The sequence below is a fragment of the Odontesthes bonariensis genome, chromosome 3 (assembly GCF_027942865.1).
Source record: "Odontesthes bonariensis isolate fOdoBon6 chromosome 3, fOdoBon6.hap1, whole genome shotgun sequence".
NCBI lineage: Eukaryota > Metazoa > Chordata > Actinopteri > Atheriniformes > Atherinopsidae > Odontesthes > Odontesthes bonariensis.
The window spans coordinates 21,468,038-21,483,120 of NC_134508.1; the positions used below are offsets into that span (position 1 = coordinate 21,468,038).

Genomic DNA, 15,083 nt, shown 5'->3' on the forward strand with positions numbered 1-15,083 from the left:
AGGCTGTATTTTAGCTCCCTGGTTCTGTCAATTCGGTGCCAACGTAACCATGCTAACGTGCTCATAACGTCAGCATGCTAATGTTTTGTTGCTTTGCAAGCCTACCTGCACATTGCATTTAATTCATGCGAATCATAATTTAAGATTAAGACATTTAGTTGGATGTCACTGCAGTCATGAAATATACATTTTATTAGAGCAGAGCGACAGCCCCAAAAAGAAAAGTGGGGTTTGATTTTCAATAATAATTTCTGATGTGTTAACTCATCTATAAAATTAAATAGAAAAATATTTAAATTATTTTTATGCATTTGGCAGAGGCTTTAATCCAAAGCGATTTACATTCATATCCCACGTAGACAGGTAACATAAGGGGGTCTTGCCTAAGGACCCCTATTGGAGGTAGTAGCTGTCATGCAGGGGGTGAGGTCAGGATTCAAACTCTGGTCACCCACATGAAGGGCAGCAATCTTACCACTACACTATCCATTGAAACCCAAATTCAGGAGTATAGGTGAGGCCCAGCTGGCAGATGGTTAAGGAGCTTTCAATAATCCACCAAAGACAGAACACAGGAGACTTGAACATGAAATGATCCAACAAGGACCAGCTGAAGACTGGGAGTATATATGCTGAGGGAGTGACAAGGGGATTGAAAACAGGTGAGAGTTAATCACTAACTAAAACCAGGTGTGACACAGAAAAGGAAGTAAAACGCAACAGAGCAAACAAAGGGGAAGCTCTACAAAATAAAACAGGAAGTGACTAGAACACAAATCCAAGGATCTTTGAAAACAAATTCAGAAAGATTGAACTGGAGCACGAACAGTGATGGAAAGCATTCACAGTGCAGCTCGGCCCACCTGACTCCAGTTTAGTGTATACATGCTGGAGGGCTTAAATCCCCAATCAAATTATCCGGGTGTGTTAGTAAGGTTTTTAGAAGCATTATTTTGCATGATTTTTCGTCAGATAATATGTATACATGCTTTTAAAAACTGCAGCTTTGGTCTGACTAATGCAATAATTAGATTTTTCTATTGTCGTGCAAATGTGCTGCCCTTCACACGACTTTACCTCAAAAATCTAAATTTCATCTCACTGCAGCCTGCAGCTTTAGCTGATGGGATGGGATAAAACAATAAATGATAATTGGTACAAACATATAAGTCTTGCCTTTATGATGGTGCAACAAGAAAAATAATCACACTTCTCAAAGTAATTGTAATTTTATGAGCTAACTTATTACAGAAGTCTCAGCCAAAGTTTATTGCAATTCAATTAATGATGATGGAGACGTTTACTCAAACCCAATGCATCAGTCATCGTTCTTTTTTTTCTATTTAATGCAAGGACACAAATAAATCAATTGCAGCCACATGGTGGTGATAGAGGAAAGCTATGGGCGTTAGGTTAGAATGATTCATCCTGTGTTGAATATGACTGTTCAGATTTCACGGCAATCTAACTGACATTCCTTTTCCTTTCAGTCTGCACCATAATGAAGGCCTGGCCTTTTTCTGCTAAGCACTGATCCTTGATCTTAACCGTTTTCTCACGCTGCATCCTGCCTGCCGTTTTCCCTTGTTGTAGGGCTGGTTCAGCTGGTCTAAAGAGATATAAAGAGTTTCCAGGTTCCAACTGCCTCGAGTGCACGAGAAATCCATCCCATTTCCTGACTCATCATCGAAGTCTTTTATCCTGCTGCCATCCACATCCTCTTTAAAGAACACGACAAAGGGAGTGACAGCCTGCGGAGGAAGGACAGTAGATTATTTCTAAATTTATGATACTGACAGGTGTCGAGGTCAATAAATATCGAGATTGTTCCTCATTTAACAGCAAACGTCTTGAGGAAACCGCATTCCTGTGTATTCCAGCTAGACTGCCTACCACTGAGCCCGCTCTGCTCCAGTGGCACTATATGACAGATTTGTCTCCTGATATTTTGTGGATATGCTGTAAAATGTGAATGACACCTTGTTTTCTATCTTTTAAAAAAAATAAACCTCTGAACTTTTATTACAATTACATGCCTATTTGTGGTTCTTTGTGAAGAATTGAGGTCAAGGGATGGGCTTGGTCTTGCCAGTAAGACTTTAAGTCCTCATCAAATTAGCCAGCAAAGGTCTTTAATTTGGTCTTAAATGCTGCTGTCAGATGACACCAATTAGGGGTCCCAACAATAATAGACACCCCGTGACTGCATGCTACTGTCCCTGTCACTGCCCTTTTTATACACAAGTGTGGCTCTTATTAAAGTGCGTGCTTGAAAAATTAAGATAACCAGTTACTGTAACTGTTAAGGCAAAGAATGACTAATCTGACTCAACCAGTCTCCCTTTGTCGTGCACCGTTGACTCAACTAACTGATCTCAACTAAAGTCGAAGACTCTTGCAGCTGTGGCTGGAAATACTGGTTACGAAAGTACGGGACTGGTTCTTGTTGACACGTTTTTGAAGCTGTTATTCCACTTTGACCTTATTCATACATTATTTACCTTGGATGAGTGCAAGAACAGAGTAAAGAATACGAACAGAGACTCAGAATTTGATATATATGATCAATCAAAAATGAAAATTCAAATTATCATCAGCCTTAAAGATAATTATACAGTTTGGTAGTTTGAAAAATTTGAAAATGTTGTATTGTACCGTATACCTCTGGAACTCAGCTTGTCCAAACATGTAATAGCGTGACATACGTTAATTAATTCTCTTTTTGAACATCTGCATTTATGTGGACTTTACTGAACAATGGGGATTACTAACTGTGTAACTGAGTAATCACAGCTCACACTCACCTGTACTTGTGCTTTATTGGAGATTTCAACTGGCTCTTTGTACAGCAACTTTGTTCAAGAACACAAATGAACTTAAGACTATACCCCACATAAATATGTCAGATTTATGCAAAGAAAAAAATTCTCAAAAAGAACAGGCACGTTTAAGCTTGAAAGCTGTGAAAAAAAAAAAATTGCTTTGCTCCAATGTGAAATAGCTTCATACCAATCAGCACTGAATGGACATTAGCCTGTTAGAAGTGGACAATATGCGCAGTGTGCGTCAGGGCAGCTGAAAGGAGAGGTGAAAGAGGGTGAGCGGAGAATGACAACTCTGAGTTTAATATTTGACTCCATTGGTCGTTCACTCAGTCATGCGGTCTGCATTAGGACTGACAGCTTTGTTTAAAATCAACAGTAGTCCAGGTGCAGCAGGCAGCCATCTGGTGACAGCAGTCGCCCACCTCCACTGGGCCGTGTTGACACAGGGGCCTTTCTACCAGCTAAAAGCTTTCACTGCAGTTGTTGCTCTGAAAGATTTGGCAGATTCGCAGATGTTTGTGCTTTATTTGTACACAAGTTGAACGCACCATCTATACAAACAACATTAAAAACTGATCTTTCTTTCAATGTTAGCCTATGAGGGTCTGAGGATTTGTGGCAGCCGCAGTAACGGCTACTGTATATGACAGGCAGGGCCACCTTGAAGTGTCTTTCCACAAAGACCTTTGAGGAAATTCCTGAGTTGCCATTTTTCAACATGTTCTGTAGTTCAGTAAAATACCTTCGTTATCCAAAGCAGACACCTATAGATTGAATGAGGGAAGATTTTTTAAATGCAGATAAACTCGAATATAGCACGTTTTCTGGTGAGACCGGACTGGTCCTTTCAGGTCTCCTAGCTACACACATGTTGCATCATTGTTTTCAGGAAACATTTCTGCATTTTAGGTTTTACGAAATAATGATAAACAAAAATTTGAAGGTTGGACTCGAATGACTTTTACTTCATGTTTCTAACACTAAAAGACAAAACATTGTAATGGACAGTTTAGTTTTCTAAACAGCCGTCGGGTTTTGGAGGGAAGTTCGGTTCATCCATTTCAATTCTGCTGTTTGTCACTGTCAAATTTCTTATCCAGAAGGAAGTGGTTATGAACCAATAAGCTGCATGGTGCACAATAATGCTTTTGGGGTACCCTATGCATTTAAATGTCCCATCGAGAGCCTCTGCATGAGCCTCAGCATGTGACAAATCTGGAGGAAGAATGTGCCGCTGCATGCTCTCTCTTACAAAGTTTCCAGCTTATCTCAACGACATTATCATCATGAAAGCATACATGTATGTGTATTGGAAGAGAAAAAAAAAGAGAAAAATTGGAAAACTATTACTTCAAGCACAGGATATTGATGTTAGGAGATGTTAAATGCAACGCTGAAAGAAGAGACGTCATCAGAGATTTCTTTTTGTTTCTCTAAAATATGCACAATGTCTACAACAATGTCCATAATTTCCTCCACTCTTTTACTTCCAATAGATATATAATTCTATTTTCAAGGGAGGTAGTTAGTCTCTCACATGGTTTTTTTAACTGCAGCCTCTGACACTCTCTTTACCCACATGATGACATGCTCTTCATTCCAACATTCAGCCTAGCTGATCTTCTGTGAAGCATGATTTCAATTTAACATGTAACAGTTTACAGTCTTTTTTGGGGGACCTGTTTTAATGGCTTTCAGATGTCAGTTCCCTGAAGTTCCAGTTTTCCACACAGTGATGGAGTGGTTTAAAAGAAAGTGGTGAAGCTAAGTTACTCACTGCATCACCATCTGTTTTTAATGAAGGTTTTTGGACTGAAGCCACAATGCTTAAATGATGTCAAGATTCTTTCGAAATGGGGGTTAACAGTAGAGTTGATATTGAGCAAACAACAGCTTTTCTTATTAGAAATAAATCTCTGAAAACATAAACAAACAACCAATGGAGTGCTATGATCGTAATTTGTGTGCAACTGCATGACCTCCATGGACGTTCTCTCTCATTTTTCTCAACATTTCTATTTACACTCAGCCAGCTCTGGCCTGTATCAAGAGGTCACTAAATAAGTTCAGTCATGATAACCAATCATCCGTACTAACAAATCAGTCATTGTAAATGAATCACCCAAATAACAAGAACACCAGGTTACAAATACAAATACCAGCAGGGGCCTATTCTGGGAGGTTTGTAAAATGGCTTATGATTTCTATTAAAGTGGACTGAGCTGACATGACAACATTAAGATGATGGGGATGGGGGATGTCTGCAGGAAGTGAAAAAGTCAGAGGGAAAAAAATGGGAGGAAGCGGGAGACTGAGAAGTCTTTGAAAGCACACAATGTCTGCTTTCTATCTGTCTCGTCAGTGTAGCCCATCTTAAGACTGGAGAAGGACTCCATTGTGCAAATGCCTAATGAAGCTTTTCTGTCTGGAGCTGAGCGGGGACAGTTGGTGGCACAGCCATGCTGTGGGGCACCGCAGGAGGACAACTTATCAAGGTCGCTCTTCCGACCTCAGTTTCCTGCTCAGCAGAATGGCCAATTGTGCCATCAGGCTTGCATTCTGATTACTCCTCAAATGGCGTCATTGCATTGAGAGTGGTGAGACAAACCTATCCTTTGTTCTGCTATGTTGTTCTTCATCTGCATTTTGGACCCTCTCTTCCCTCCCCTCATAGTGCAGGGCACATGTCTCCTACCTCTTCTTATCTCTTTGCACCTTAAGTTCATCCGATCATGAGCCGGGGAAATGTGCTCACTCCCACGCTGCTCGAGCCTGCGTTGTGTTGCTTCCTGCGTCTGCAACACTTTCAGAGACAGATGCTCTATTGCTTTCGTGGGATTTGAACGTCAGTCACATGAGATACTTTCATGAGTAATGGGAACAAAAATGGGCATCTTTTTGTCGGCCCTTCAAAACCCAAAGGCTGTTTCACAGAAGGTCAAATGCCGGTTACTCTGGGTGTAAAGGCTCTTTTATGAGCCAACATCAGAGGTAGACAGTGGATTTATGTATGTATGCCATTTATTTACATTTCTGTTTATAAAGACATTTATAAAAATCAGGGTGGCTGAATCGAATTAATTTCAAATGGTCTGAGAGGAGTTAGTTGGAGTATTGATTTAAAATCTTCAGGCTGGTGTCTGGAACGTTCTACAGAGGCGAAGCTGTTTTATGGACCGTCACTTTGTGTCCCTATTGTATGGAAGCAAACTCGAATGTCTCTGTGAACAGTATGTGAGTGAGACTGTTTGTGTTTGGCAGGGAAAGTGTGTGTTTGACTTAGTGGGGCTGCAGGAGATGATGCTGTGGCAGTATTACCACAGAGGGTCATGTGCCTGTGAGTGGACTCTGAAAGCTCAGGACCTCTCTCTCCCTCGCATACTTCAACAGCAAAAGCACGAAGGAATGTAGAGAATTTGTGGCTTTGGCATCTTCCCAACACTTTGGAAAGTCTTCTTTGTATTTTTTTATTGGTGCTCTTTTCAAACCTTCGCAGCTCTGCAAGATAGTAGAGTTAAACGTTTTAAAGTCTTCTGTGATCTATATGAATAGAAGCAGCAATGAAAAGTGTCATCCTTTGTGCCAATTTCATTTTGCAGGAAACCTTGCAGGCCCTGTCTCGATTAAAGGAGAAATGGCTGCTTGACTGAATCACCGAAAAGTGAGGCTAAAGTATTCGAAAAAAATAAAACAGTCTCCGGAGGGGACTGATGTTTTTTCCATCTACTTTACTGCGGCCCTTTTCTCAGTTTTTCCACGGCAGAAAGGGGAGAAGTCACGTTTGCAGGTTTGGTGAATGTGCTTACCGCAGGTTCTTTCAGAGGCCCGCGATCATGTCACTGTGCCAAATGTGTGTGTGAACAACCACAAGCTCAGGCAGGTCCACACTCACAGGCACAGCTAATTTAAACTAAGAAGAAATGGCAAAGAAAATTCGCCACATTCTAGAGAATAGCCTCATGGTAGGAAAACAAACCTTCATTCGAGCGTGTATGTGAAGAATCAGACGTACATGGACAGCACACAGTGCGTCATAAATATCTTTTACGTGATGATTAGATTTTTTTATTTGCTCCCAAAAAGAGGTGGAACTGGAATACAAAATGATATTTTGCAATTGCATGATTGTGTTCCATAATGTTTGTCTCTTCTCTTCGATGCAGTTGTATAAATTATTGTCTCAGTGCAAATTTGATGCAGATAAAACTACTTTCCCTCATTTTACAAAAATCGATCAACCAGCTACTCTTGACATTAGCACCTAACAGTTTGCATTTTCAGCTTCTAATGAGGCAGTTTTATTTATATTATGGGGTTGTGGGTTTTGCTCGTAAAGCCATGTGTTGTACTGAACAGAGGAAGTGGGGTCTGACCTGAGGGGCCCTGTTTGGCCATGAGAACCAAAGCAAAAGACTCCTGGGATATTTTGCCTGTGTCATCTCAACTGTTATGATTCCCATGAACCTAACAGTCCAGTTTATAGTAAGCAGAAAAAGAAAAAACAGCTGTGTGATTTCCAAATAAAGCTTGTCTGATGATTTCCTGATTCCCCCGTGTTCCAGCTGCAGTCAGAAAGAACATCAGGGACCATAATAGAATTCTCCAGTTGGGGGTCAGTTTAACTATAAATGAGAAATGAACACATGTCTCATGAATGAAAGGCCCTGATCATGAAGAACAACCAAGTGACTTTTGATAAGTTTAGTATCAGACACACACTTTGAAGTCAGTAAGGTAAATGTTTGCATCTATCCAACTATCAAAACAAGGAAAGTAGTGATATAACGGCTTATTCTCAGTTATGTCCGGATTATAACGTTGTCTGTAGTTACTAAGAGCAGAGAAGGTGCAACAAATAACTCAACTCTTCTGGTTTTATTTACTCAGACATTTCATGGCCAAAAAAAAGGCAGAAAGAAAAATAAAAAAAGAACATCAATCACATCCAGTCTTTGTCAGACTGAGCACCCCCACTCTTCCCTTCCTGTCCCAGTCTTAATAGGTTAATAGGAAGAGGCTGCATATGGGGGTACATGTCTCCGCAGTCATGAGAGGAGTCCCCCTTCGGTAAACTGATACTCAATCTGTCTGTGACAGAACATTTTCCTGGCCGTGCAGCAGACAGACTTTTAATCACCATCTGCTTCTTTGACAGATATAGAAGCCAAATGCTGCTGGGCACCGGTCCAAGACACAACTCAAGTCTTTTAAAGTTCACACAGTTTCGGAGCCGTTTCTTTAAAGAAGCCAGCGCAGAAATACCATTACACAATTTAACAGTCTGTCATCATCTGTGGATGATGATGCACTTTCAGTTTGGATGGATCCCTGAAACTCAGAGTTACGCAACCACCACAGTGAGTCAGTTCGTCGGTAACAATCTAGAATCAAATGTAAATCTCATACGTTCCCTGTTTGTAACCTGATATCTCATCATCTACTGGTTGTGGTTGAACAGCTGCATTTTTTGCCACTTATTTTACCCACTCCTGCAGCTTGCTTCTCAAATGGAAACATGCCTTCTCGGGAAGCATCGCATGCTGCCAAGCTGCTCCCAGAAAAAGACTAAAACATCACATGAAGCCTTTCAATTGGAATTTTCAAGTTACACTGTTTCACAATGTGTTGAATGAACTGTGGATCTATGTAATCAGAGTCAGCAGTTCTTTGATGTAAAAGCTGGAAAGACAAAGGCGTCCCTCATGGTTTTTGCAATACAGAAAGTCACAAGGTCTTTTTATTACATCATAAAACATCATAAAAGCAAATAAGGGTCACATGGCTCACCAATGGCTTCTATTCATCTGAGTGTTCAACAGGCCAATCAAGCAGTTCTGTTGAGGTAAAATTGTTGAGCTTTAATTTCCCCAACAAAGAGCGTCACAACCCGTGGTTATTTCTCAACTTCTGACCACTTTCAACCACTTTTTGTTCATCATCCACTCATTTTCACCTGAGCACTTGTCCCTCTCTCCTATTAACTGACATGAGTGCAGTAAGCAGTCATGATGAGGAATAGTTTAACGTTAAGAAGAAGAAAAAAAATCCTCAAATAAACATGTGATGCGACATTTCACCAGGCCAGTTGAGTGAGTGCAGCCAGCATCCTGCGGGGTGAGCGCTGGTGTGGTCATCAAAGTCTACAAGATGATGTCTGAAGCTGTCAGCCGAGATCTACAGTATGTAAAGTCTTTTCTAAGTGTGCCATGCAATTATCCTGAGTATAGACTCCAGTGAAAGTAACACCATAGTCTCGCAGGTCAGAACCCGAATCAGAGCTGGTGTCTGTCAACAAAGAAGAACAACAGAGCTTCCGAGTTTGCCAAAATTTTACACAAAGTCCATTTACTTCTTTTAATTCACAGAGGGATAATTACATCGAAGGTGAAATGAGTAAGCACCAGTTCGTGCTCACAGACCCACCTGTGGGGAGTGTGAATCAAATCCAGAGCTAAACTTCTAATTAACAGAAGACATGCTGCTGTGTTTGACTGGGCCACCCAGTAAGTTTGTGATTCTTTAACAGATCTGCTCTCGATCAGTGTCGTGAATGCTATTTATGCTGTCTGGTGGAAGTAGGCGGGACATCCTTCATTGTTTATAGTTCTCGAAGTAAGTCTATTTCAAAAATACTTTGCATTAGTGAACAAACTGTACTCTTAAGCCATTTTGAAATCAACTAAAGTAGCAAAAGGGACAAAGCTCACAGACGCCAGCAGTGAAAGCTTTCTAACTCACAGTAGTTACGCCTTTATCAGGGATTTCAGTTGTTTGGGTGGACCACAAGTATGACATGTCGCACACTCTTGTCCTCGGGTGACCTGATGAATGACACAGATTTTTATCATGAGAAGAATGAAGCGGTGGCCCAGCATGGAATGTGTTTGTGAGCAGCAGTAAGTCCCCAGATGGTTTTCAAGAGTTCATATCTGCAGTAAGTGTTCAGAGCTCTACTTTGGTTAAAGTCACCTGACATCATCAGGGGATCAAGTCTAACATTTAGCTCCCCTTTTTTTATTCACAACCCGTGGCTTGCATTTCACAGAGGGAGTAAAAGTATGAGGGCTGCAAAATGCATAATATCACATTAAGAACAGGGATGTTAACACTGTTAAACGCTCAGTGTCATGTGAGTGTTGTTACTCTGTCCTTTGAGGAGTTCATTACATTCCAGCTGGATGCTCAGCAGTGTGCCTCAGAAAACATGCCTTAGACAAATGACACCAGGAGAGGACCATCTCTCTTTTCGAACATCTTTTATACTTGATAGCAGGCATGATTGGTGAGGCTTGCTGCAGCAGGGAGCATGGGAAATCCCTGCTTTATCTTTATACTGTCCAGTGATATTTTCCCACTGAATTAATGAACAAAGTGAATTTGTAAAGGCAAAGGTGAAGTGATCATTAGCTTATCTCGGTGCACGTGCCACTGTGTTCTATCCGTGGCGAGCCCGGAATTAATTGGACCATTAACGAACGTGTGTGGTTGAGTTGGTTCCATAACAAGAGCATCGAGCAGGTTAAATGAGGCTGGGAGCTGTTAACAAGACGTCACGCCTCACAAGGCAAACAGGAGAGTAAACCTCTGCTCCATCTGCAACCAGCTGCTGTGCTTCTCTTCACCTCTAACTGCACAGACACATGGAGAATTACCTCATCGGACACTCAGCACTCTGTGTTGACACAGCCTCTGGGTTCTGGCCTGTAAATAGTTTTCTTGTCCTTCTTAAAGGATTACACTTTCTCCTGAGCCAGAGCAGAACTTTTCATGGGAACACCGAATCCCACACTGAACTAAATGTATTCTAAAAATGGACAACACAAAATCTAAAAGTCTGCACATCTGTCATCATGTTTTCAATTAATATATTTTATTAAGCATCAGTTAAGCTGAGCCATGCAGCTACAAAACTCCATAATACACAACCCAGAGTGTTAAATTTCTCATCAAAACATGGTGAACCCACATTCAGACGGCAAAAGCCTCCTTTCATCACTGTGAGGCGGCGGGGAGCCTGTGAAGCTCAGATGACTGCGCTGGATGCTTAATTCGCATAAAAAGTGTGTTCCAATAACTCTGGGGATTCAAAATGATATCAGCCAACACATTTTCTTTGTAAAATGCAAAATGTGGAAAAAAAAAACATAAATAGCAGTATGGAGAGTATAAATCATGAGAACATCTTTATTTCCATTTGCTCAGTCACAGCAAATAAAACATGGGGAAAAAAACAGTCATATAAAAAATAAAGTGACTCTGAGGATTGTCCAGTCATGGCTTTACGTGAAGTTGTGTCAGATGTAGCCAATGATATCTTTGCATATTATTGGCTGTCGGCTGCCTGACTTCATGAGAGCGGCAAAGTGGGAGAAGTCTGCGTCTAGCTGGTTAATGCCTGAGTGGGACTGGTGAAAGAAGGGGACTTTAGCTTGTGATGCCACAACAGGACAGGACAGACGTTTGGGAGCATTAGCAGCTCTGTTGAGATGAGACCCGTCTGTGGATCTCATCCTCACTCTGTCTTCCACACTCTTAGAAAAGCCAAACAGTTTCCTCCTCATGTTGACAAAGAAGCCTCTTCCCAGTCTCTGTCTTGAATTTGGCTTAAGTTCAGTGGGTTCAGGACAATCTGGCAAGTCCATCCAGTTCTGTATGAGGTCCGCAAAGCTGTTGTCACCCAGAACTAGAGGTTGCCGGTTGCGTCCTCTGGTCAACAAGGAGTTTGTCCAGTCCTCTGGGTCACAGACCTCAAACGAAGTCCACCTCTCTAGACAGGCGTCAGATGTGGATTTGGGTCGAATACGTCCACTCTGCGCTCTGTTTGTGCGCAGGCAGGCTGAGGAGGACACACGTACGTTCCTCGTCCTCCTGAGAACCACCCCGTCGTCCTGCCAGGACGCCTCAGAGTAGCCTGAATCAAACTCCAAACTCTTCTGACTGCTGGGAGACTGCAGGCCCAGTCTGAGGCTAAGGCCCAGTTGGCTGATTGAGTCATCTTCCTCATCTTCCTCTTCCAGAGGACTCGCCAAGCAGCAGGCAGAGTCGTAGGTGCTGGCCGTGCTGGCTTCGGACATCCGCAGGCGTACATGCTGTTCTCGCCGCAGCGCTCGCTGCTGACAAGCACGAGCCACTGCGGAGTGGCGTGCTAAGGCTGGGAGCTGACTGAGTGGGCCGAGGGGTTGCCTGGCTGCAGGGCAGGTTTTCCGCAGCTGCTTCAGATCTTGCAGGGACCTCATCATGTACTGCATCTGCTCCCGTAAGCAGTCACCTGAGTCACGTAAGCAAAGCTGAGGAGACAAGAGAGGAAGACTCATCAAATGGTGAATAAAGCTTACAAAGTCAGATGACTATAAATTGCTACGCCTTTCTAGTCAACTATTGCAGAAAGGAGTTATGAATAACAAGAGATCACAAGGACTGCTTTGTGGGCACGCTCAGGCTTGTTTGGTGCAAGTTCCAACCAATGAAAGAACACCTTTTCTTTTGTTGTAATCTTGCAGGTCAGCTTACCTGTTGTTGTTCAACAAGCAGATCTCAACACAAAACATATTTATCTGTCCGTTAATTTATTCAGCCACACCAACAACTGACGTGAACGCCCTATATTCATTGACACAGAAGGGATTCAATTGAAAAGACCAGACACGTGTCGTTATACCAGAATTTGTGGATTTGTGTTCATGCCAAACCTGAACTATTTATCTACAGCGAGACAAATTCAAAGCAAAGACATCTGCAGTACATCAAGGAGAAAGTGGGGTCTTGTGGAATCCTAATTTAGCTCCCGGGGTCCTGCCTCTTTAAGGGTGCAGCATGAAATTCACCAGCCACACTCAGGGGGAATATAATACTCCCGTTTCCTCTACGACTCACAATTCCTGATTGGTCAGAAGCAGCCAGTGAGCGACGGCGCTTCACTCTCAAACTCAAACAGGGGAATAAGAGATCATGTGACAGCGTATGTGAGAAAGTTTAAGAGTAGGACTGAACAGGAAAGGAACACATGGTCTCACTTTCTCATTAAAGCAAGTTATTCTGACCTTTTACAGCTTCAGTCTACAGCGTACTATGTGCTTTATGTACTGCCTTTCCATGTGGCTGTAGGTCATTTATAAAACAGCAAAACTGTAACTCCCAGACTGTGCTTGAGACCTCCAGCTATGTGTGGCACTGCCATAACAAGAGATATGTAAGCACGACCAGCACAGCAAGGCACCTGAACACAACGCAAGCTCATCCAGCACCAAACAACATAACAGCACACTCCTATCCTTCAAACTTGAATTGTGCCCTCTTCTTCACTGAGTCTGCACTGTCCATGAAAAAAAAAAAAAAGACCAAACTCTGTCAGATGTTGCAAGATCTTGTACCTGAGGGGCAATGTTGTGGAAAAACAAAGTGGGAAACGTATCAAGCCTACAGCTCAAAACTACAACATGTTTCATCGTAAAGATCACAGATTTTAAGATTCTCGTAAAAAATAAAGAAATAAAGTTGTGTCCCCATTTCATTGTTAAGCATATCCAGAAACTACAGAAGATTATTAACAGGTGAAAAGGCATCTGAGCATCACTGGCTGCTCAGCCTCCTGCTGCAGAGCTGTGGCAGATGTTGACCCCATATGCTGAATCAAGACTACCAGACTGCTGATGTACAAAATAAACTCAACTGAGTTCAGTGTTTACATTTTATTTTGTGATCCGGAGAAACACAAAATGCGGTGTTAAAAGTCCCTGATACAACTGCTTGTTAATGTGATAACTTATAAAAGTAATCAAATCTAGATTTTTTTTTTAAAGAAAGAAGTAAAAAAGATTCAGAAAGTAACAGAAAGGAAACTCACCATCTCTTTTCTTTTCATCTGGAATTCTCAATTCCTGCAAAACAAATGATGGACCAGATTTACAATAAAGAACCAATCAGTAATAGTTCCTCCAAAAGAAACCACAACAGCATAATACTCATCATATCAAATACATTCCACGAGAGCGCAACACCACACTCACTTGTAATGTGACACTCTCCGTTCAAAAAGTCGTCGGGAAAAGTCTCGGTTCGTTTGAGGTGTGACAGAACTGCTCAGAAGTCCTCCCGGCTCAGACCGCGTGAGCTGAGGCTGATGTGCGGAGTGGAAACTTCAGCGCTGTTCGCTGCTTTTTCAGCTCCGCGCTCAGCGGCCAGTCAACAGCGAGTGCTGTCTGAATGAACCAATCAGCGCACAGGACGCTCAGAGCACATTTGCAAACGTAGCAGCTCTTTGTGCAGCCCTTTTTACTGCAAAAACATGCAGATATATACAGTATACCCTCCTAATTATAACCTAAGGCTATTTTTTTTTTCCTCATTTGAAGAAACCGAATTTGTTTTCCTGCTGGTGGGAATGAGTGCGAAACATCTCATAAGGATTACCTCCTCAGATCAATGTGATTCAGTCAGGTGACAGGGTGCATGAGGGAGAGTTGTCTGCAGAAAGTGTCTTTAAGATGAATTTTACTCCATAAGATGGTATCTGTTCAAAGATAAAGACCAGTAAATATCATGAAATCAGCGCCCCATAGATTTGCATCTCACTGCTGTGTGATGTATCTCCAGCTGTTAATTAAATTTAAGATGCTCAACTTACAATTTCAAATAGAGTTTTATTGGATATTCAGTTTAAAAAGCGGCGAATATTCTCATTCAAAATGCTGACATCAGTGAATTTTTGCAGTGAATAAAATGCCTCCCTGTATTTCTTTTAATCCCATCATGATGCACTGCTGCTTATCTAAACCTGTGTTAAAATGCAGCACATTTAGTGTACAATTTTCCCTTTTTAGATTATTTTCCTCAGCTTAACGTGCTTATTTCTAAACCTTGACACTCTTTTTGTCTGCTTGCAACTCTAGCAGATTGAACCATCAGTCCTGCTCATGGCTGATTGTTCATCACTGGATCAGAGTGTCAACAAAATGCCCAAATGTAAATGTTACAATCTGCACCATAAATGACACTGAGCCTGTAACCCCGGCAGTCGTTTCGGTGCTCCACTTTCCATTCACACTATTCAGAGAGTGAATGTTTATGCAAATCTGATGGGATCAAGAGGAATGCTTTAGTCCTGCGCTGTTTGGGAGTAATCCAGCTCTGACGGCCTACTGTTTAGGCGCAGATATGTCTTCACATCAAGTCCAGCATTAGCATACAAGTACCTGTGACATGTCCCAACCTGCTGAACCAATGTGGACATCAACATAGATGAACATGTCAAATAAAACC

The 15,083-nt window shown here is 41.9% G+C and overlaps 1 protein-coding gene across 1 annotated transcript; it reads right to left on the reverse strand.

Moving 5' to 3' along the window:
- Positions 1–10,708: 10,708 nt before the first annotated feature.
- On the reverse strand, positions 10,709–13,947 carry LOC142377808 (PAK4-inhibitor inka1-like). Its single transcript, XM_075462126.1, has 3 exons — positions 13,832–13,947; positions 13,669–13,702; positions 10,709–12,112 (listed from the first exon to the last, which is right to left on the reverse strand). The coding sequence occupies exons 2-3, from the start codon at positions 13,684–13,686 to the stop codon at positions 11,120–11,122; spliced, it is 1,011 nt and encodes a 336-aa protein (XP_075318241.1). The 5' UTR covers positions 13,687–13,702; positions 13,832–13,947; the 3' UTR covers positions 10,709–11,119.
- Positions 13,948–15,083: the final 1,136 nt, after the last annotated feature.